This window comes from Erithacus rubecula (assembly GCF_903797595.1).
Source record: "Erithacus rubecula genome assembly, chromosome: 3".
In the NCBI taxonomy this organism is placed as follows: domain Eukaryota; kingdom Metazoa; phylum Chordata; class Aves; order Passeriformes; family Muscicapidae; genus Erithacus; species Erithacus rubecula.
The window spans coordinates 114,275,524-114,299,830 of NC_136689.1; the positions used below are offsets into that span (position 1 = coordinate 114,275,524).

General features: G+C 36.1%; 1 protein-coding gene across 6 annotated transcripts in view; it reads right to left on the bottom strand.

Annotated features, from left to right (window-relative positions):
- Positions 1 to 2,019: 2,019 nt before the first annotated feature.
- Positions 2,020 to 24,307, bottom strand: part of PDE7A (phosphodiesterase 7A) — a 74,713-nt gene continuing 52,425 nt past the window's right edge. For all 6 annotated transcript variants that reach the window (XM_079300020.1, XM_079300018.1, XM_079300017.1 and 3 more), the window contains 10 exons: positions 17,677 to 17,828; positions 15,956 to 16,019; positions 13,619 to 13,714; positions 10,474 to 10,574; positions 8,231 to 8,362; positions 7,838 to 7,929; positions 7,073 to 7,217; positions 6,268 to 6,364; positions 5,202 to 5,282; positions 2,020 to 4,147 (listed from right to left, as the gene is read on the bottom strand). In XM_079300020.1, the coding sequence (XP_079156146.1) occupies positions 3,936 to 4,147; positions 5,202 to 5,282; positions 6,268 to 6,364; positions 7,073 to 7,217; positions 7,838 to 7,929; positions 8,231 to 8,362; positions 10,474 to 10,574; positions 13,619 to 13,714; positions 15,956 to 16,019; positions 17,677 to 17,828 (1,172 nt within the window). In that variant the 3' untranslated portion in view covers positions 2,020 to 3,935. The remainder of the gene's footprint in view (positions 4,148 to 5,201; positions 5,283 to 6,267; positions 6,365 to 7,072; positions 7,218 to 7,837; positions 7,930 to 8,230; positions 8,363 to 10,473; positions 10,575 to 13,618; positions 13,715 to 15,955; positions 16,020 to 17,676; positions 17,829 to 24,307) is intronic.

Sequence of the window (24,307 nt, forward strand, 5' to 3'; positions counted from 1 at the left end):
ATGCTGAGCCCTGGGTATTTTTGGTGCTCTAAGCTGATCCTGGCTACTGGGACAAGTACAAGTGCCTCTGGGAATTTCTGTTTCCTAGGAAAACACACGAGCAGCACTTCTTTTAATAAAGACAGCTGAATGGCTCTGACAAGGTTACTGAAGAGGGAAGCTTTGCTGCTTGTAACTGGAATGTTGGTTGTGCATGGAGGAGCTGTGATTCTGAGTGTGGAACTTTAAATGGTATTAATACATACACAATGTAACCTCCTTCCAAAGTGCTCTGCCATCAGTCCTACTGATTGGTCATTCAATCCTTCTGTTCTTTTAAGTGCCTTTAAAACACCTTTGTGAAAGTTAACTTTGGTTTTAAGTTTTGTATTTTTTGCTCTATTGCCACTATATAAAATTAAAAGCAGATAAAATAAACATGGCATATTTGATTTGTGGTACTGTACAGCTGATAGCAGGCACAATAATATAACTTTCCATTCTGTTACAGTGACTATAAATTAGTGTGGTGACAACTCCTTGCATCTCCTCCAGGGCTGGTTTGCTTACCTTGCTGTGCAGCAGGAGTTACAGCAGGGCTGGCTGTTAAACAGCCCCGCACTGTGCATTCAGGTGCATGCTGGTTAAACAAACAGAAAGGTTCTCAGGAACCACTGAGGAGTTTATGCCTCACCACAGCAATAGCACAACAGCCTCTCCATCCCCCGGTACACTCAGTTCCTCTGGCAGTCCAATTAAATCACTGACTTGTAAAATTCAGCATGTCACTTGACCTATTAAACCAGGCTAAAGCATGAGAATAGCCCACACCACACACTGCCCATCTGAACTGGGGGATCCAGCACCAGAAATTAGGTGAGCTTTAGCAGTTATGTAGAGTTACTGCAAAAGAAATGTCATCTGTGCAAGAAAACAAAATCTCAAAGCTGCCATCAAATAATTTATCTTATACTGTACCTTAATTTATATCTTTTTACTTGAAATTACACACAATGCCACTGCCCACCAAAAAACTCAGGTGCTTAAACTAAGGTTTAACCCATGGAGGTGGGCAGGGCCCTTGGACATAACCAGAGGCCTGTTTGTGTCTCTGCACAGAACAGTGCTGGGAGCTGCTCTGTCAATCAAACAGCAGGTTTTTGGGCTCCAGGGGCTGTTGGTGGCCGTGGGCTCTGGGTCCTGTGCCTGGCAGGTGTGGAATCTCTGCTCTCACGTCAAATGCTTAATCTGCAGAACGCTAAAGTTCGGTGGAGATTTGTAGAAAGGCGCTTCCAGCCAGCATGGAAAAGGCATTTTTTCTTTTTTTAATCAAGTCCAATGACAGATACTTCCACATGCATGAGGAGGTGGAATTAGAACCAGTCTTTCTAAATCCAGTCTGGTAGGAAAAGACAGAGACCATTTTCCAGGAAGGGTGGCTTAGAACAAAGCTATTTCTATTTTACACTTTGGCAAGCTCTTCCAAGTCCAAAGGACAGTGAGTTTGCACAATGTTAAAAATCACATGCTCTTTATAAATGCTGTATTGAAATACTCTAACTATTTTTAAAATAACTAATCTTAATTTTCAGTAAAATTACATATTAACATATGCCTGTAGCACGTAGAAAAACTTAAAATGCAGTTAATGCTCTAAGTCAAGTTCATTTTTTACAAATGTGTCACAGAAGGCATCATCAGATACTGATCTTAGTGGTCATTTTGAAAATAGCTGCAGGCTTGGCATATGTTTTGTTCAAAAAGGTCCAAGAGGTATCAGTACTTTTCCACATTTAACCCAGTTAAGTGTTGCTCTGTAGGAATTTTCTCTCAGTTTCTCTGTAGTAAGTTACACACAGTTCTTACCTCTGTGTTCTCCCAGCTTTAAACACCATTTCAAAGGCAACCTATTAAAAATGGCTCTTCTCTCCTGAAAATTACAACCAGAGCTCATTGTCCCATTGATCCTTCTCTGCTGGAGTCAACATCAAGAACTTGCACTGACAGCAAAGGAAGGAAGTTCACGCAGGCTCAAAAGAATGGTTTCATTAGAAATTTATTTCTTTAAACATGGCCACTTTGAGATTAATGATACTACTTCAGGGAACATGAAAGAATAATAAACAGATTTAGAAGGGAAACAATCAGGTAAGTCAGGATTTGCTTTTCAAACAGTAAAAGGCCAAGCTCCAAGAGGCAATAAATTTTGGCATATGAGGACTAGTATTTTCAAATCCAAAAGTTGGCTTAGTTTTACAGTGGAAGCTGACTGCAACCTTAGCTACCTTTCCACAACGCTGGACTCAGTCATAACTTAAATGTACAGGAGCATAATGTGAAAAGATTTTGTTTTATTAATTAAAAGTTAACAGCAACAGGCACATATTAAAATGAATATGGCAAAGCCTTTACAAATGGCTTTACGCTGAAGCTCTCTTCCAAAAAATGGCTGTTGCAACAAACTGTAAACAGAATAATAAACAGTCTTTTACAATAATAACAGGGAAATACAAATGAACTAAAAGAAAGCACCAGTTTCTCAAACTAGATTACAGTTGTGCTTACTGTACTTAAAACAATGTAAAACAAATTACAAAAATGGAATGTTTTAAGTTTAAAATTAGTCCTTTAATTTTGTCCTAAAAAACATTTTCTCCTTTTCCCATCAAAAACCCATCAGTGGGTAGTGTTTCAGTAGAGGGAGGAATACGTAAACAATGCACTTTTTTTTTATTATTTTTTTTTCAAATCAAAAACAAATTTGGTCACTTAGCTTTGTGCATAGTTTAAGGCATCTGTAGCAATTTGTTACAGTTTCCTCCCCAGTGTGGCTGTTCAATGAAATTGTCACATTCTAAAAGAATAAATTAAAAAAAAAAAAAAAGAAAAGAAAAAGAAAAAATGTTGCCGTTCAAACCCTTCCCCAGCCCTCCCGCCCTCCCCCGTCCCAAACGTACTCACACACCCACACATACACACACGCTGCAGCGAAAGGGGCATTTGTACCCTTGTTCTGAAGGACACGCTTCCCATCCCACAATATTTCAGATTGGCAGATACCCTGAGCTGATTATGGTGTTTAGACATTCCACCTTTTTCTTGCATGTGCAGTTCAAGTGTACAATAGTGAGAACAACATGCGATGTTCCCACTGCAGAATCGCAATGCAGTTTGGACGCTTCCCCCCACCCCTTCCCTTCCCAGATTCAGAAGTGTTTTTTCGCCATTAAAAAATTGCATTCCCATATAGCACTGGAGTAAAGCTTGGCTGTGCTCTATGATGAATGCTCAGTTCCCAGTGCACAAACAAAATTATGGCAAATGGGAGGCTTTTCTGGCATCCAAAGAAACAAGAGCTGCAGTCTCAGATTTGATCTTTTTCTTTTAAAAAAGCAAAAAACCCAAGTTAGTGGTTCCTTCACAGCCATGCGCAAAGGTTAAGTCTAGAACCAATAGTTTCAGAGTACATTTGTAAACATCAAGTCTTGCCAGAGGCAGCAGAGGATGGGCACTTCACATTTCCGTATTAAAACAGGGACTGAGTGGAAGGTATGCTTTGAACACATTTATGTCAGTCTTGCTAAACTGCAAGGGAGTGGAACAATCCATGTCAAGTCTTAGATTTGAAGACCGTATTCCAAATATCATGAGAAAACCCAAGCCATGGGGCACAATGAAGCTTTCGTCCCGTTGCTCCAAGGCTCAGTCGCTGCTGTGCTTTGCATATTCGAGGTTCCGAACGACAACCAACTGAGGCGGGTGCATATTGCTCTATGTTCAGATCTGGTGGCTTAAAAAAATTCTGGGTCAAATGGTCTGTGTCAAAGGAAAACTTGGAAATAAATAATGCTGGCATCATTTTACTGTTTTACCAAAACCTTGGGCTGGCATGTGTCTCCTTTAATCCAACCGTGCAGATACTGAGGGAAGAGGCAGTTTTGTCATGGAGATTGAGGTCAGGACAATCGAGGTTCCTGAGGTAAAATGTCTGAGTCCATTTCCTCAAAAGTGGGGTCAACATCGTCAGCACTGCCCAACTGTTCCCTCTGCACTCCCTTCCAGCTTGCCTTGTTCAGTCCCAGGTGGCCAAGCATTGTCTGTGACAGCCTCGTGTTGGAAAACCGGGCCCATTCCCCAAACAGTGGTTCCACTAAGTAAGTCATAAAACCTTCAAAAACAAGCAAACAGAGGCAGATGAAATAAAAAAAAAATACAGATAAAATACTCAAACCAAGTATTTTAAATAGCATTTACTAGCAAATAAATAAACATGTTAAACTGCTATTCTTCAATATGCATTTAAATATTAATTTAGGTACTTTAGGCATCTTTCCAATAAAATCTCTCAAAATGTAAAATGTTTTGCTAATCAGCCAAAAGAAGAACAATGCACTGCATTACAAATTAACCTTTTTTCTTTCACAGCAATGACCAAATGAAGACAATACTGGACAATATGGAGGGGGAGAGAAATCTAAACATCAGCAATTAAGTTACGCAATTTAGAAAACCTAAATTTCTGAAAGATTTTATAATTAATTGCCCCACAGAGTGTCTGAATTATACTACACAGGGGAAAAAAGAATATATTTTTTTCACAATATTAGGGTGACTAAAAATACTTTAAAATACTAATGTTAGAAATTTTTTAACAAGGACACAAAATAACACATTGATGTACTCGTTGGTGTGTATGCACATGTTCATTTATTTGTAATGTCTATTTCCATGAAACAAAAATTCAGTGGTAAGATATCCAAAATTGAGTCTTTTAATTAAAATATGATTTCCTAGCATTCTGCATTTTAACAGTTCAGCTGCTTGACACAAAAGCTGATGTGTTCAGTCTAAAGCATTAATTCATACTGTGCTTGTTGTAAATTTATTCTTTTTTTTCACTATTTTTTTAACTGAGTCCCACTTCCATAATCAATTAATAATCAATTTTTTAATTAAAATTACCTATAAAAAGACATTTCACTATTTAAATCCAAGTCAGGTTAGCAAAAACTATTAATATGATGGCTATCCACCATTCTCCAACAATTCAAGAGATGTTATATAGCAAATAAAAACAAAATTGCTCTTTATAATAAAGTCCTGCCCCTCACACACACAGAGTCGCAGAGTATGTTCAGCCTCTAGGAAATGTATCCAAAAGGTGCTTTTATTCAAATTGCATGCTGAAAGCAATCTACTAAAATGAACTGAATTGCAGTTACCAATCTGGATGTTGGCAATAGTTTCTGTCTGTCGGTCACAAAGTGGACTCACACCCAAGTGATATTTTTTTTCAATATCACCTGAAGAAACAAAAGTATAATGCAACCATTAAATCATTAAGTCTCAACCAAATCAAACACTAACAGAAGTGAGCTGTGAGTGTTGGTTAACAAGAATACTACCCTGCAGCTGGTGGAATGCATTTACTTCTCTTCCCATCTCCCAAAAAAACAAGTAGATCTGTTAGACTAACTATACTTACAACTATTGTATTTAATTACTTGGTATTTTTCACCCAATAGTATTTACAGAAACTCCAGAGAAAAACAAGTTTCTTGAAGGATTACTATCCTCTTTCTTGCAAACCCTCCTACACTGTCATAGAAATGACAAATTATTCTCCCTTCAGCAATATGGAAGAGGATAGCTTAGCCTTCAGAAATTTCTCGCTAAAGGCAATTTGTGATTCTGCTTCTTCATCACCTTTATCTAAGATGAAGTCTCACATGATTAGCACCAAATAAAGCAGTCTGTTCCCTATTTACCATATTCACATGCAAATTAGCAGGTCTCAAGCCCACCAAACTGCCCTTAATTTTATTATAAAACAATTTAATAATAATGGAGCAAGTTCACTCCATTTGTCAATTAAAGGCTTTATTAACTGCTTACATAAGTAGTCTAAACTGCACAGTAACTAAAAATCTCCCTGGCTCTTACTTGCTTACCAACAGCCCTCACAGCTGAAATTTAAATATTGAAGACACATGATGAACATATTCTATAATTTGCTGAAACCTCTAGGGCAATTTTAAAGTGGCTATAATTATTAATATGAGGCCCCTTTCAGCTGAAGGATGTATTGCATCAGCCTTTCTAGGTTCAGATTCTAAGCAGATTCTCTGCTGAGCTTTAGTAACTCTGACCTATTACAGGAAACATAACCCATGAAAGTAAAAAAATCCCACACTGTACATCTCTGTTAGTGCTAAATATAAATGGACTAGGGCTCATGGACACTCTCCACACTAAATACATTAAATACTAACAGATACTTTTACTTGCCTTGATGGAAGAACTCCTCTGTTACTTTTTCACTCCACTGCTTGCTCAACTCCCATGTCCGACAGGGGTTACAAATATCTGCACACTTCAAAGCCATCTAACGAGTTAACACACAGTGTTAGATCACCTTTCCTTCAACAGAAGTGCCTGTAATTACTTAATTCCTGAGAGCAGATTATTTTAGGTTTTGTGAATAACAAACCTACCTACCATTTGTGCTCCAAAGTTATGTTCTGTAATATTTAAAAACACTCAAGGAATTGTGAGATCTCATGATCACCCCTGAGTAATATGGAAATTCAGTCAACTTAAAATATTTCAGGGCCACTATATTTAGTATACTCACTGGTAGAGGAGCCAAAAATAGCTTCAGAAAAAGAAGCATCAAAGCAAGCAAGCAGTATTTTCCATTTCTAGCTCTCATGCTTGTATTTTTAGCAATAGTTTGCACAAGACAGAACTGCTCATCTGTTTGTCCACCTTCTCTTATAGTCCACAATATGAACCTAGCAAGAAAATGCCTACAAACCTAAGAAGATTCTCACAGCTTTTGTTTTTAAAGTTTGCTAAAGCTCACTAGCATAACTACAAACTGATTCACTACAGCAGTAGTTTCCCTCCCCAAAGTATGTTCTGACAAAGCATTTCACAGTTCTGAGGCTGCAATGGAACAGAAAGACTAAAAGATAGCTCTGCTCCATTTTGAAAGGAGGAGAAGGCCTGGCAGAATCAGTATTTAGTATTTAAAAGTAAATTAGTTTTGACACTACAATGGTGTTTTCAGAAGTGTGAGCAGCGAGATCACCTGTAAGATGAAGTGGCGATGGTTGGCGTTCTCCAAACATAGATCTCCTCTATCCAGATGGGATCGGAACATGGACAGGTACTCGTTCTGCTGACTGATGTCTGTGGCAAGAATGAGATCACCTATCTGGCTCTCCATCAGCTGCCTGAACAAGTGACACCAAATATCCAAAAGTATATCAATTAAGAATAATAGTCATCATTTGATCTACATGGCTTTTTATCTTATTTTTTATTATACAAATAAAAGCTTTAAAATAAGCATTTTCACTGATTTTTTTTTCTTTTCCTGAAAAATTCTTGCAACATTCACAGAAATAACAGAATATTTCATAGGCAGCTTTCAGAAAGACTAAAACAGTTTTTAGCTTTTTTTCCTCCCCCTCCTTTTTTTTTTTTTTTCCTTAGAAATGCACGAACTGATTGTCTCAAGATTATTTCTTGTCAAGAGTAGGTGAAGATGGTCTATTTTAAACTACAGTTGTGGTGGCAGAACGAGAAAAGACTGCCAAGTTTAGTCTGAACAGGTGCTTGACTACATGAATACACTCCTTCAATGTGCTTGCAATAAATGTTATTTTCTGAGTATCACGTTGCACCATGAACTGCTCTACTCCACCAGCACAGTATCCAGGAATTCTTAAAATAGATCTTCATATTTTGTACTCAAAAGTGCTGTGCAATAACTTATCTAGTTTTGCAGGCTGTCCTAGCTGAGAGATTGTTTCTATCAGAAATTAATCTATATTATGTGGTATAAACATACCTGTTTTCTAATGACATATGTGCAAATAAACCAGATTCTCTCAGCAACCCCACTGCTGACCTCCAGTGATGGTTCTCTAATACTGAGGTATTCTGTGAATTAAAAAGGATTAACACATATCAGTCAATGCCTTTTTCTTAAGCTGAAGAGCTATATACAATTCAGCTGTGTTTTGGGGTTGGTATTTTATTTTCTTTTCTTTTTTGTTTTTCCCAGAGGTTAAAACCCATAAATCCTGAATACATAGTTAATTTGCACAATTTTTTATCCTAATGACATGGAAACAACATCTGCCATCAATCCTACCACTAGCTAAACACATCACAATTTATACTCCTTTTCTATACTCCTCTCCAAACCTGGTTTTAACAAAACAACTGATTATATCCTTACCTTATATAAAGTTGCTAAATAATGATTTGTTTTAATTAGGAAAGGTTGGTTAACACCTGGGTGATCCAAATCATGTGTGGCAGCTGCTATTAAACTGAGCAGGACATCCCATGGAGTTAAAGATTCAGAAAGCTGCAAGGCAAACCCAACAAAAGACAATAATGCAATATGGCCTGAAAAGTGCATGAATGCTTTTTTGGTTTTCAATAATTAACAGCCAATAATAATTTAGAGAAAATCTTGAAGATGCAAAACTAACATTCCACTGACTTTTCACAGCATTTCCCCGCCCTCAAAAGCTAAAAAATATCAACAATGTTTTAAGCATTATTCTTTCTGAATATTCTTTCTCAGAAAATGCCAGCACAAAAAATCCTTTGTGTGTAGTAATGAAGCACTTTTCCTAATCAGACCCCATAAAAGCAGCAAATTCTTAAAATTAGCTCTCCCTCTCATTTACCAAATCCCTTTGTATGTGTCTGTTCTTATTTAAATTTATAGTATATTTTAAAAAGCATGAAAACCTTTCCTCCTAAGAGGAAGAAACTAATGCTCTGAAAGATTTAGAACTATTTTGGATGTATTTCTACTCTTATGCAAAACTGTATTTCAAAATCTACCAGGAACCAAAAGAACCAAAGGAGGAAAATTTGCCACAAATAAATATTTTCAATGTGCACATCAATTAACTCAACATGCATCTACATGGACTTTCACTGTTCATAGCTGTTCTTGCTTGTGGTTGAGAGATTTGAAAGTTTTAACTCAGTAATAAAGTCTAGTTTGCACTAAAACAGAGAGGTGAGTTCACCCATATAAAGGTGAACTGCAGCAAATACCCTGCAAGGACAGAAGTTTATGTTCCCTACTGCATTTGCCATCTATCACACCTCACATGTTTAAACTGTACTTTAGTGCAACAGAGCTGTAGTTCAGTACATTGAATTATAGCTGTATATGTTACTAAAAATACAAAGTCTATACTTGTATCTGAAGCTTTACAGAACTTCCATCACGAGTATTAAATTAAAAATGCTCAGAGCTTGCAAACTGAATGCCATAAAAAAAGCTCATCATGTATCAGCTCTGATCAGGCTCACTGCACCAATTGGTCTGAGAGCAGCAGTGAGAAACTGAGTGGGAGGAGTGGGCAAAGAGCCTCTGAAAAAGGCTTTATGGAGCCAAAACTTACTGCATCAAGGAAGGTAAGTTCTCATCTAGCTGCAGAGCATTACAACTTTCAATTTAATACAGAAGGACAGGACTTTGCCCTGAAATTGTCCAAGACATCATTTACAGCAGCCTGACAGCAGTCCCAGTGGTGAGGAACAAACACTCAACTAGTTTAGCTCCTTAAGGTCTATCATTCTATCTTTGTTAAAAAGAAAGCCAAAGAGAACTCCTGATGTATTGCTATGAACTGCCTTCTTGTAGAAGCAAACTGTCCAGTAACAGCAAAGATGAGCAAAGCAAGGATAATGGTAATTTATGGAAGGAAGAAACCACCCCAGATGACAAGTACACAGGTTTATTGTTGCCAGCTCTGACTCAGGCTCCAATTCCATATAAATGTCTTGGGGCACAGCATTATGTTAAACAGCTATAACTTAATTCCCTGCTCTAGTTCAATGGGAACTTTTGTGTGGGAAGTCACACAAAAGACAATGTCAGCTCAGAAGGGGGATAAAAAGAAAACATACTGTGAATCCACAGCTTTAGCAACAGGGTGGGCAAGAGAGAGTTCAAAAGTGTTTCTTGTTGGCTTCTTAGGTTTCATCAATTTTGATAAAACCTGCATGTGCACATACACATATATGTATGCATGTAGGTTTATATATAGATCTATGACCTTACTGCTTTCTACAACTGCCAGAAAAGAGTTGGGGTTTGGCTTCTTCTCCCAGGTAACCAGTGACAGCATAGAGGACACTGTATAAAGAAGTGCCAGGGGAGGTTTAGGTAGGACATTAGGAACAATTTCTTCACTGAAAGGGTGATAAGACATTGGTATGGGCTGTCCAGGGTGGTGGTGGAGTCACTGTCCCTGGAGATGTTTAAGTGGATGTGGCACTCAGTGCCATGGTCTAGTAGACAAGATGGTGTTTGGCCACAGGTTGGACTCTGAGGTCTTTTCCAATCTAAATGATTCTGTGATATGTGCACATAATCCACACATATGCATATACACACAAACACACATTTCTGTGTGTATGAGTGATGTAAAAGTGAGAATGGTGCCTTACCTTGGGCTCTTTTAAGTAACAGTGCATGGCCTGAGTCACATCAGCAGCATGAACTGCATTATGATAAGGATTTTGACTGTGATAATCTTCTTGAACCATAACTGCAGGGAAATAAAAAATATCCAAATTTAAATAAAATTGCAATTTTTTCAAGGGCCATTTTATATGCCCCATTAGGCACAGAAATATGCAATATCACAAGTTACATACACATAAAAGCATCAGAGTCAATAAATCATCAGCTGAACCACAATGCAGCTGTAAGATTTTTATGTGAAGAAAGTGTTTGCTAAAGGGAATCAACTACATGTAAAGTCACCTCAGAGCAAAAATTAAACAACTTGAAATCAATATATAATCTGAGATACTCTGACTTCAAGAACTTCCCAGGGAAGGCTATCTTTGACAATCTATCTGAATGGTGAGGCAACACTAAATACAAAATGAAAATTATCCTATTCACCAAACCATTAGGATGACTTCATACCATGACCTGAAAACAGATAGGATTTTAGAGGAATTAAGCACTGCTTTCCTGTCATATGAAGTGGCTTGTTTTCCCATTTAGGAAAGTGGCCATGGAAAGTCAACTCTATATATTTTTAGGTGTTTCCTCATATTGGTATTCAGGAAAATATAAGTCCATATGGAATTTAGGAAGGAATCTCATTTGGATGATGATCTGAATAACTACACCTAGATTCAATATTCCCTATTTAACAACTTCTTTGCTTTTCTCCTCTTTTCTCTGTCTTTCTGGCTGTCTTTCAACATTATAGGCAGAATTCTTTAAAGGGTATCAACATTAGCTCAAGTACAGGGAATAAAAAAATGATAATGTTCAAAAGGAAGGAGGGCAAGAAGATCTAAAGCCCAGTAATCAAACTATAGAATATAGTTTTGCCTGTCATGACACTTTAGTTCTTCCAAGCAAACCTCAAAAGAACATTTTCCTACAGTCTGTCAGTCCCACCAAACAAAAATGCCCACAAGCTTCTCTTCTACTCAGTTTTTGAGCCCAAAGGATCCATGTAACTGTGAGTGTAATGTTACAGCATTACTGACATGGTATTTGTGAAGAGCTGAAGTTCATGAAAAGTCAAAATACCATCACCACCATGTAATCTCAATAGTACTCAATGGATAGGTGACAGCTCGCATGAAAAATAATGAAAATCAATATAAATGTCTTTGGGCTTTATTAACCTGCAGTAGAACTCTCTCCCACCTATTCCTCATATAAAGTTAATGAATGCATATATCTCTGGCTTTCTTTTTTTTTTTTTTATGGCTTCATAGGCTGATCCAGCTACCTGAACTTTACAATTTTCCTAACTTACTTATTAAAGTAAAAACTTATTTTATTAAAGCAGACCTTGGTCAACATTTTGATGACAGTTTGCCAGAGGCAGAATAGCACAACAACCCTGTTTTCAGGAATGTTATACTTCACATTTTCTTTCTCCTGGTTCAGGTCTGGAATAAGAACCTCTGAAGACACAGTAAGAAGATAAAGATCTCCAAGCAGACTATGGAAATCTCTGAAAGACTGTGTGTGTATATGTATATATACCCACACACATTAAAAAAAAGTTAAGATCCCACAGGGGAATAAAATCAAGATTTATCTACTTAAAAAGATTCCAGTAGCTTCTCATATAATGTGAATTTTGAGTGGCACTGGACCATTTGAGCTTTCCTAGTCTTCTTGAATTTGATGTTCAGATTGCTATGGATTAGAGTATAAGAGGTAGCAAAAGAAAAGAACAAATTATGTTCATGCTAAGAAGTTGTATTTGGAAGAAAGGTTCTTAGATTTTACAATGGACTAAGACTTTTTACTGATACTAAGTAGAAGGCATTACATAAAGGGGAAGGTGTTGAACTTCAAATTTAAAATAAATTTTGCCTTCTTCAAAGTCTAATCTCATTTTAATGGATTATAACTTCGAATAGTCAGATGCAGTTAAAACTCTCATCTTCTGATAACCAGTTAACTAGACTACTAATTTGTAACTAACTCATCTTTCAAGTATTATCATTTGCATAATGTCAACTAAGCAGATAAGAAAGACAAACCACATTCAGAACTCAAGAAGCCTAAAACCAAGTTTCTATAATCATTTTCCTCCATTCCAACATATCAATCATTAAGGTCAGCTGATAAACATTCATGAAACTGGAGAAAATTTTGTCCACTTTAAAACAACATGAAATGTAAGACAGGACTGATTTTTTTTAAACTGAAAGAGAGCTAAATTATAAAAGTAAAAATATTCCCTTATTTGAAAGGGAAGAAAAGACTTCCAAATGTGATTGCTCCCCATTAAATGACAATCTTTGTAACCACAGAATTGTTTTCTCTGAAATTGTGAAAAACTACTGAAAGGGACCAGAAACTTTTTTCTCCTGCTCAGTTAAAAAAATCATCCGACTTTACAAAATTAAAGATAGGGTCACAGAAGAACCAAAGGAAGGTGGTCTCATAGCAGCACCTGTCTATGTACTGGGATGCAGACAGCTCTGCTGAGTGAATGCACCACTTGGTTTGAATATTCTACATTGTATTTACAATTCTTTCCAAAGAAGCATTCTAGTGACACAGGCCCAGACAAATAATTAAAATTGTCCTGTACTCTGTCTAGGGGCAAACTATGCTCACAGTACAATGCTTACTTACAGGAGAATTTGAGCAAACCAGAGATTAACACCAAATTGGCAGCAGAAAGTATCTTTGAAATATTTCATAGAGTTAGGGAACTATATAATTGGAAAAAGTAAAGATCAATCCAGAAGTGAAAATCAGAATAAAGAAAGGAGCTGTCTAGCCTTTCCCAATACAAATGTCACACGCCACACATACTTCTGAATGCTTAATAGATACTAAATAGATTTAATAAATAGAATACAGCATTAGCTATGAAACTATTAAACTTTTAAATACTTGTTTGAATTTAACATGGAAAATTCTATACTCATAAAAACTTTGAGAGATAGTCTCAATTAATATAATTTAAATCACTGCACAATGTAGACTGCATCAGTACCCTTTAAACCTTATTGCTAAACTACAACCAGGACTTCAGTTAAGGTATAAAAATGCAGATAAACAGCAAAATTCATGAAAATAAAAAACTATATTTACCCAAAAATCTACGAAGTTTCATCGTATCTAAGTGGAAGTGTTCAATTAGTCCATGTAGATTAAACAGATGAAAGGTTAAGCTGACTAGACTGTTTCCTAAAAATAAGATGAAAATACTAATTCATTGGAAGCCATGAAATCAGTTACTCTTCCATAAGAAATGTTTTATTTCAAAGAAATTAGTCACAAAAATTATACAAGCAAATTTCTCTACACCAAGTAATAATATTCTACACCAATTCAGAAATATTTAAATATTACTGAATGACAAGTTTCCATTAGCTGTCTCTAGTAACCAGTGGTTTTGCTTAATTCTAATGCATTTACCAACTGTCCAACGGCAACTGATGGGAAGAAAATGTTACAGAATATTAAAAAGCCAACCTGTTTCAACATGCAAATCCATTATGATATTCAGTTTTATAATTATATTTATACAACATATCAAAACACATATAAAAATACAAATATAATCAGGCAAAAGCTAGACAACACTGTTGATTAGAGCACATTTCAAATATGCTATCTCTTATTTTCATCATATATTTTGTTGGACTTCTACTTATTTCACCCAGAACTCTACAAAAAAGTAAACTTTACCAAGCTTATAATATATGTCATCTACTCTTAGCTTTATTAGAATCTTTTGCAGTGGTAAAATAAGTAAAAACTGTAAGAGAGACAGTCCACAATATTAATTTGAAATAACTGGTCCATTATTTGCTCTGCAAACAATGTCATGGCTGACAATCATCATTTAGCATTAAAGAAACTAGCACAGACAGAAACTGAGGTTCAAAAAGACAAAAATTTCTTCTATATCAAGCTTATTATTAGGCTAGAATTAATGCATTCTCATGCCACATCCTCACAATGAAATAAGTATGCAATTATTGGAACAACATTTACTGGGGAAATTCTGCAGAGATTCATCCACAGCAGCTCATCCAGCAGCATTTTATATACAGCATTCTGCCCTTAGAAACTTTCAAGAACAAGGCTGCCTGATCAAAATGTCCTCCTAAAATTATTTAATAAGGATGCAAAATGGATGGTGGTATTGCAAGGCTTCCACAGTAGAAGCTCTTCTGGTAGTACTTTAAATGTATTTGAAAACAGCACATATAAAAGGTAGAGAGGGCTCTTGTGAAAAGGATGACTTCAGATTTCTCCCATTTGAAAAACTGATCCAAAAGAAGCTATGCTTACATGTTAATTTGTACACACAGCTTTTTCTCACTTGGTTATGTAAAGTTTATCATTCTCTATATAAGCATTCTATTTTTACTAGACCTTGCTATTTATATTTTTTTCTATCCATTTTCTGTATTAAATATAACTGTGAGCTTACTACTTTTACACTTGGTAAAGCCAAGCACCCCTTCAATGAAACAGAAGAGAAAAAGATCTTTTGGTGCCACATTTTCATTTTTGAACTTAATTTCTTATCCTGGCAACTTTAATTGCAACTTTGCTACCTACTCCATATGCCTGCTGCAAAATCTGCAAGAGCTGCCCTCCATTCTCTTCCCACACTGGCACAAATGTCACTGTGATGCTGGACTTGCTTCTCTCCTGCTTCCACTCTGTTCAAAACCCAGCTGCCATTGCTGAGATTATAATGCAAAACTTCACCCTACCCACTGCAGCAGTGCTCCCTCCTTCTCCCCAGTACATTTAAAGATGTCTTTTCTGCCTAAAAGTGAACAATATTTAGGGGACTTTTTTAACCAACTACTCCTGTAGTTCCTACCCCTATTTGTAATGGGCACATACAAGTCCCATAATGTTCTCTTCCTTTTTCTATGTTGTGCAAGCTATGTGTACAGCAGCTTCCCTCTGCTCAACTCCCAATTCTCCAGGTATTCTATGTCATAATTATAATGGATTAACACCCACATGCCTCTTACAGCACTATAATGTAATAGAATTATTCTAGCTAACACTGCATTTATCAGAAAAATACTTGCTCAATATAAATGGACTTTTGGACAGAACCATAAAAATTACCAGCACCTCATAATTGAAAAAAAAAAGTTCAAGATAAAATTATTTGTTAATTTGTATAAAATTACCACTATAAATTACTAAGAGAGAACAACCTATAAAGTACATCAAGGGCCTCTTCTAAAAAAATCAATGATTAGTATAAGTACTGACAGTATAATTATTTCAATAGAGTGACCAGGCAAACTGTGACTCAGATTAAAGACTGTTCACTAAAACACAAATTCAAGTAGTATTTTTTGATTTAACAATCACATACAACACTGCAACATAAGTGCAATAGTTACGCTAGAAGATAAAACACAAATGAAATACCATAAGTAAACTCACCATTTGTCAGTCTATCAAAAAGAAAAATATCAAAATTCCAATTTCCAACCTTCTCCAGCATACACTGAAAAGAAACACAGAAGCTGTCATTTTTAAATCAGTATATGTCTATGTTCCTGTAGCTCAGAGGACTATTTAAGATTTTAAGAGTCAGATCAAGTCTTTAGAATTTCTACATACAAAAAAAATAGTAGTAAAAGAATAATTAAATTTGTCTGATAACTGAAAAACACCACACATTTACAAATAAAAAGACCGGAGGGAAAAAGCCAAACAAGAAGTGTCTTGACAGAACTGGCTAGAGATCTTCTTTTCAGCCTTTAGTCAATCTCTCAAAATGCAATTTAAAACAATTAGGTTCAAATCAGAAATAGTATGGCAGAAAAACTGTGCATTCAGACTAGCAAATTAATTTGTGTAATCTTTTACCTTTCTTTTTTCCCCCTACTTATAGAACAGTATCTAGATGATTCACTAGGTATTTCAGCCATCGTTTGAGCATTTTCATTTAAGAACTTGGCTTTTGACTTTTCACCCCACTGAACTAGTACATCTTTATCACAGCTGCTCCACATGAACTGTTCTTCCCACAACAGGGATGAGCAAGAACAGCAAACAGTGCAAGAGGCCTCACCAGAGTTGAGCAGTCCAAATCTTTGCCTCCCATACCTGCATCAGAAATACCCTTCAGCATATTTTACAACATATTCCTGCCTTCTCCTACTCTTATTAATTGGTAGAGCTCTTTTATGATCCAATTATAGGTTCTAGTTTTTCTCTACCAGCTGCTAAAACTGCTATCAGAAGAAACAAAAGCATTAACAATATCTTCTTATGATTAAATTACATGTACATTTTTAAGATCCATTCTCCAGGTTATCAGATTTCTTCCTACACCACAGCTTGATCATATTCAGCATGGACACATCCACTGTATTATAAGTTCTTTTTCTGTGTCAGATGACAAAAAGCACTACATGCAGTGACACAGCCTTTGGGATCTTAAATAACCTGAATAATCTTTGCCTGCTCAGTCCCCTTCAGCACTGTGCATCCTCTGTTGCAAACACAGCAGCCTTTCATCCAGGCAGCCGCTCCCTTAGCACCAACTCTCTTCTGCCTTAGTGCTGCACAAATGTACTACAGCTATCACATTTCTTTTCTACCAAAGAAAAGGTCAGTTTGACATAAGCATGTCCTGAGAAATGCATTTAATGCACTTTATTGAATTTAAGCAGTCACTCTTCCAGTTGTCCACTAGTGAGGTTAGCCTAAAATTCAAAAGGAACAGTTGTCTAAATTACTCCATAATATTTCTTAAATACAGATACATTTTCCTCTCTTCATTTTTTCTTCAATTATTCAAGGGCACCCTTAACTCACCAGTTATTTTAAAAAGAAACAAAAACAATGAAACAAAACAACAATAACAACAACAAAAAACCACTAGCCACATAAAAATCATCCAACTTCTGGGCAGTAGATAAGTTTGCTACCAACCATGAAATTTTTTCGGAATTTCATTACTATATATATATAAATATATATATATAAATATATTTTAAAAAATATATATATATAAATATATAAAAATACATACATGCATACTTAAAAAATACGCTTAGAATTGGTATTTGGTTGCACTTCTAGTATGTGATATATATACACTACGAAGCATTTAGAAAAAAATACTGTAAAAAAATAAAACTCAAGCAACCAACCTTTGCTTGTCCATTATAATCATCATCTAAAATGTTTGAAGAATTTGGAACAGTGATACCACGGAAAAAACGGGAAGATCTCAGGTATCGCTGGAAACTAAGTAACCTTCTCACATTTCTTGCAGACACAGAGACCTCGATCTCAGAATTTGCTACAAAAAACAAGAAAATAAACACTCTCTCTAAAAAACCTTTATCAAAAAGACAAATATTCAGGGAAGTTTGGTACAAAGATAACGCAATTTTTTTTTGAGTATCAAACATTTCAGCACAAATACAGATCTTTTTATTAATACTAAATAGAGAGCCATGGATTAGAAAAAATATGTTCTCTGTAAGCATCCTGTGAAGAAAAACACTTAAATCATAGCTGCAACTTATCTTTTTAAGGAACTGTTACTGGAAGAACAAAAATATTACAGATATTGTTTAAAAACACAGAGAGTACTGCAAACAAATTATTTTTGGAAAATTGCTGTCATGTATACACATCCAATCCATGTCCCTAACAAATCACCTAAGATGATATGTACACCCATAAGAGAGTGCCAGAAACTCAGTGTTGGTACTGGAGATAAAAGCAGGCTTTGAGTACACACAAATTACTTTTACACAGTTTAGAGCTCAGAAGACCTCTTAACTCTACTATGCTGAAGTTTTAAACACACTGAAGTAATTTTGGTGCTTTTGCTAATAACTGCTCTCTTCTGCCAAACAATTATGGCGTTTACATCCACAGCGTATCTAATTCTGTTTCCCAGTGTGGTGAAAACTCAACAGAAAATTATTCCAGCCTCTTTTGAAACATTAATCCAAATCTTTTGCTTTACTTTTATTAGGTTAACTGATTTATACAAATTACTGATATCAGTTTATGTCCAATTCCATTTGGTATGCCTGAAGCGTTTTAAAAATCCCAGGATCAAACTAAAAAGAGCTACAGTTTCTTTGCAGCCAGCCAGATATTCTCATTTTGAAACACATTAGGCCAAACTTAGCCTTTACTTTCTTTTCAACAGTGCTCCCCAATAGCAGCTTTATATAACTAACAGGAAGCCAATAATCATATCTTGATATTCATTCAACCTGCCTGAAATGACTCATGTTAAAAAACAAAATTTTAAAAAGAGGTAATAAGTAAGTCAATGCCAACATGCTCTTTTTCAAAAATACAGATCATCAAAAACAACATTATCACAACTCTGTAGCACATAGCTCTTGTCCTTCCAAAAACAAGGCATATTAGAAGTTGGTGAAGTAAGGAGTTACAACCTATATTCTTAGTCAGTCTAAAATGTTGTACATAGGAAGGTGTGGCCTTTGACAATCTGACCTAAAAGCCTCAGTGATCTCTAGTGTCAGCAGCTTAATCCTACATAAGATAAATCTCTACCCATTTAAATTCTCTCTGCAGAAGCTCCAATTTACTTTCTGTTCTGTGTTAGCTTGTTAATATATTAATATTAAATGAATATATTAATTCCCAAACCACAGTAATAAAGCACCTCTAAATAAAACAGAGCTGATAGTGGCATGATCATAAAGTATCTAATCAAAGGCAGCACCATTCCCTATCAAGTGTCTGTGTGAACAGAGATTAAACTGATACAACTGAATGTTCTTTCAGACATGCCTGGAACGCTTCACCAAGACACTGAAGTTCAGGGCTAACACAGACATGTCCACATAAAGTATCACTCTTGAGGCCAAGGGCTCTTCCTCTGAAGATACTGGTACCTATAATATATCCCAGTTTATATATTTAGTAAACAGATGTACTACATACGATAAAGGTTGATTATAAAGCAACATTCATGTGTACAGCAGGAAAATAAACAGATTCCATCATGCTACATTACTTTACCAATATTTCTAAGCACATTTGTGACCATGAGGTTACAGTCTGAGCACTGCCAGCCCACAGAACAAAGAAGCAGGGAGCAATACAGCTGCTGCTGCTAATGCAGTGTATGCTACGGCTAAAAAGTTTTTCCCCCTCAATCTTGACCCAATTCCTTAAAAGCCAAATTTCAAAACCAAAAATTATTGGGTTGAAAACAAGATAATATAAAATGGTTATATTTGGGTCATAAAATTATCTAAAATATCCACAAAGTCACACACAAAAGCCAGAAACTTCAATAAATCTCAGTAAAACAAAACATTTAAGGTAAGAAAATGAGCACTTTTCTGGAAGCGCAGATAATTTTCTTGCTCTCAAGTACTCTTTTACAGATCTACAGTTAACAGACACTTGTTTTTGTTGTCATGATACAAATTAGGTTTCACTGTCACAGGTATTACCTGTTAATCTTGGACAGAACAGTATGATGTAGGTACTACAAGTAAAACAGCAGGTTCTGACACCAAAATACACAACAGAACACAGAAATACAATAATTTGGCAATACAGGCCTGTGTTCCACCTATACTTGTATTTGTAAGTCACTTAGGAGGGGTTGCACATCTTGCTTTAGGATTTTTTTGATGATAGAGGTACAGAGGCAAATGAGATTCTTGTTTTTCTGTGAAGCCAAACCATCATTCTCTTCACAATATGCTACTGACACTTACTCATCTTACAAAAATGTTTAAACTCTCTAAATTATCACCAATTCGCATAGTTCATAAACCACTACTATGACACTTTAATCCTACTTTTTCTACCGCTTGAAAAAAAACAAAGCCTACATTATTCCAGAATCACAGAACAGGTGAGGTAGGAAAGTACCAGATGAGGCTCATCTGGTCAAACTCCTCTGCTCAAGCAGAGTCAGCTAGACCACACTGCCAAGAACCCTCTCCCAGAGGCTTTTGTGCATCTCCAGGAATACAGACTCCATAAACTCTCTGAGCACCCTGTGCCACTTGGTCACCCACCTTCACAGTGAAAAAGTATTTCCTGATGTTCAGGAGAAACCTCCCATGTTTCAGTTTGTGCCTATTGCCTCTGGTCCTCACACTGGCACCCCTGAAAAGAGCCTGGCTCTGTCCCCTTTAGGTATTTGCATTCACTGAGAAGTTTCCCCTTGAGCCTTCTGTAGCAGAACAGTCCCAGCTTTCTCAGCCTTTTGCCTTTCTCACCAGCCCTTTAATCTTCCTCCCCCTTTGCTGGACTCTCTCTGGTATGTCCATGTCTCTCTCTTACTGGGGAGCCCAGGCCAGGACTCCAGGTGAGGCCTCTCCAGTGCTGCACACATGAGAGGGATCACCCCCCTCAATCTGCTGGCAACATTCCTCCTAATACAGCCCAGGATACCACTTGTTTTCTTTGCAGAAAGGAGACACGTCTGGCTCATGTGCCCACCAGGAGGCCTCACTCCTTTTCTCTGTCGTTTTCCAGATGGTTGCCCCCTGCTTGTGCTGGGGTCTGGGGCTGTTCTTTGCACTTCCCTTTGAACTATTAGTTCTTGCACATGGATAGTCCAAGCTAGGTAGTAACACCTTGACTAAATGTCTTTATCCTTTAGATCTGAAATGATCAGAGTAACTTCCAAATGAGAAAAGAGATCTTGAGCCTTGCCATCCCTCTGCAGCTCCAGAGCATCTGATTTTGGAGACTACAACCCAAAATCTAAATTTCTCTCTTTACCAGTTAAACATTTACCCCAGGACAATTCAGAGTAAGTGAGTCAGATGCAGAGATTTGACAGGTTATTAACTTAAAGGTGAGGCTGAAACAGAAATAGATGGCTTTCAAGGAAGAAGGCGAGGGGAAGATGTGTTCTTCAGCTGCAGGAATTATCGTACTGTGCCCGCCTTTTCCTCACAGATAAATTATTAAGGATACAAAAACCAAGCGCTTTGTGGTTTTGGCAGACCAGCTAAGACCAGCTAATAGAAAAGACTAGTAAAATGAATACACAGTTGAGCAGTGAAAACTTTGCATTTCCCTCCTAGCACGTTCATTCCCTTTAGATGCATGATTAATAGGAGAATGACAACCTCCCCTCTTCTATCACGAGCCATGAAAAGAGATGCCAATTTCAGAGACCCTACCAAACCAAGCTTCAGTAATGTACAGATCATGGAAAGAAACAGTGAGGAATGAAGAGTGCACTGCATTTGCTCATAAATAAGCACAGTGTAAAACATCTCTCCTCCCAGCCCAAACATCTTTGCTTTCATTTGGAGGCTTCAGTGTGCTAAATGCCATTCTAATATCCAAAATTGACCATTTGCTCTCAAGGACAGCTTAAGGATGTATTAGAACGATAAAATAAATATTACATTTACAGACAGCCATGTGAACTGAAAGAGAATGCAAGCAAAGTTGGGATGATGGGCATGTCGAGGACACTACAGCATTGAAAAGTGCCTTTGATGCAAGGAACCAGAAGGCAAAGGGTAGGCCTTAGTGCCTCCTCAACAGCAGCTGTCCTCTGACATTCTTCCTGCCATTCCTTTGTAAGTTCGAGGTATCATCCAAAGTATCAATTCAAGATTTTGGGGCTTTTTGTTTGTTTGATTAAAATTGTTATATTATTGTTTCTAAGCATCTTAAGTGAGATGTTGGTGTAATAAAAAATTTTCTTTCTCTAAAATAAATAAAAATAAATAATTCTGGTTATTAATATCAGTTATTTTGATAATGTGATGCATATATAGCAATAAAATAACACAAGTCGCCTTCATGCAACAGATTTTATCTGTATTCTGACACACTAATTTTAATCTCTTCCCACTCTCAATCTTTTAACTTCGTGAAAACCTAAAAAAAGTTTCAGCACATTTCACAGGAATATTAAATATTTATTTTTCTCATGTCAGTATAAAAATCCAAAGTAAAGACAATTGATAATCACTTAAAAGATCACAATATACTGATGGACTTACTCTCAAAATTTGTGTACCTTTTGTATAATAAGGAGAAATGGAAGAATGACAATTATGATTTGGTTTAATTATTAACAGAATCTTACATCCTAGAAATATACTTTCAATTTTCTTATAATACAAAGATAGACTTACACCCTCTGATGGGAATCTGGTTAAAATAAGGCTACCCAATAATAAGAACTTTACCTCCATTTTTTCATTGCTATAGCCCAAAAGGCAAATAGAAAACTATCCATTACAAAAAGGAGAGTTTTGCTACACACCAATAGAAAGAGCATAATTGAGGTCTTGGGTATCACTGCCACTAAAAAAAAAAGTTAAAAAAAAATATTTGTGACAATGGATCCTTCCTATGTTTGAATATAAAACCTGAACTTTGAGGTGCACAGGCCCACCATAGGAGGTTTTTCCCCAAAAAATGTGAAGGAATTATCTTCTTTTAATGGAAGTGGATCTCTCATTATTTTTCCATATTAACCCAACTGCATATCTATTATTTTTACATAGCAGATACCATCATTAAACCTGACATATCATCTGAAATTTTCCACTACCTGCAAATATTTGGTGGAAAGAAATACTCCATTTCACATGCCAATTAAAACCATCTTTCTAAGGATGGACATTTCTAAAGATGTATCCTTCCAGGATACAAATACTTTTCAATTTATGAATATTTTGAAAGTATTATCTAGCATTTCACACCACTAGAGGGACCCATAAGCATTCTAATTTCACATCTATTCCCATCAGACTGCTAAGAAATCCAATATATTAGATGCCTGAACATTTTTTTAAATTAAGTCCTGCTATAACTCTCCTGTATGTTTACCACTCACGGTTTGAATTCAAAAATATTTTTATAACATTCAGTTCTCTAGTATTATATAAAACTAGGATTTCATTTGGAAGATATAATTTTACTAAGGATTTTAAAGTTACATAAAAAGACTAACTTAAACTATTGGGGTCTAAATTACCTCATCATACTTCCTGTTCTCCTCAGAACCACTTAGAAGCCTCATGTAGCATCATTGTAATACAGGCACTACACTCCTTCTGCTTAAAAAAAACATTAAGCCATGCTGTTTGAGGTTTAATGTACAATATATAACTATATACACATTCATAAATATTTTTTTATTTTCTAAATATTTTCCATTCTTTTTCAATTAATAATAACTGCTGATAAATATACTGTGGGTTAAGGATTAATGATATAAACACGGCTTTGCAAACATTTTCGCAACAAGTGGAATCAGAAAAAAAAATTAAGTTTTAAGAAACTATATTATTACCACAACTCTATTAAAAACTAGTGGCTTTCATCAGTTGCTCCCTGATAGAGTGGAAGTGCAAGGCATTATCACCACCAAAGATATCTTTTCCTGAAGAATCTTACAGAGCAAAATAATCTCACTGCCTTAGCAAAGCACAGAGTCACAGAACCACAAAATAATTTAGGTGGGAAGGGACAGAAGAGAGTTCTGAAAGTCCTTTAGTCCAGGCCTCTGCTCAAAGCAGAGGTAATTTGAGAGAAGTTACTCAAAGTGAAGGGATTACACTACTTCAGTATGAAAAAAGTGCCAATTCTCCAATGGCACTGTAAGTCATTGCACAGCAGTAGAAGTATAAAAAAAAAAACAATGAAAAGGTATCTGTGGGACTTTACTAATTCATCTCTTTTGAATCTTGGCTCAACTTAGTATTTCTATAAACACCTCAGGAAAGATACAAAATTAAGTGAATTAAACAATGCCATTTCTGTGCTGGAATGAGTAACATTTTGCAA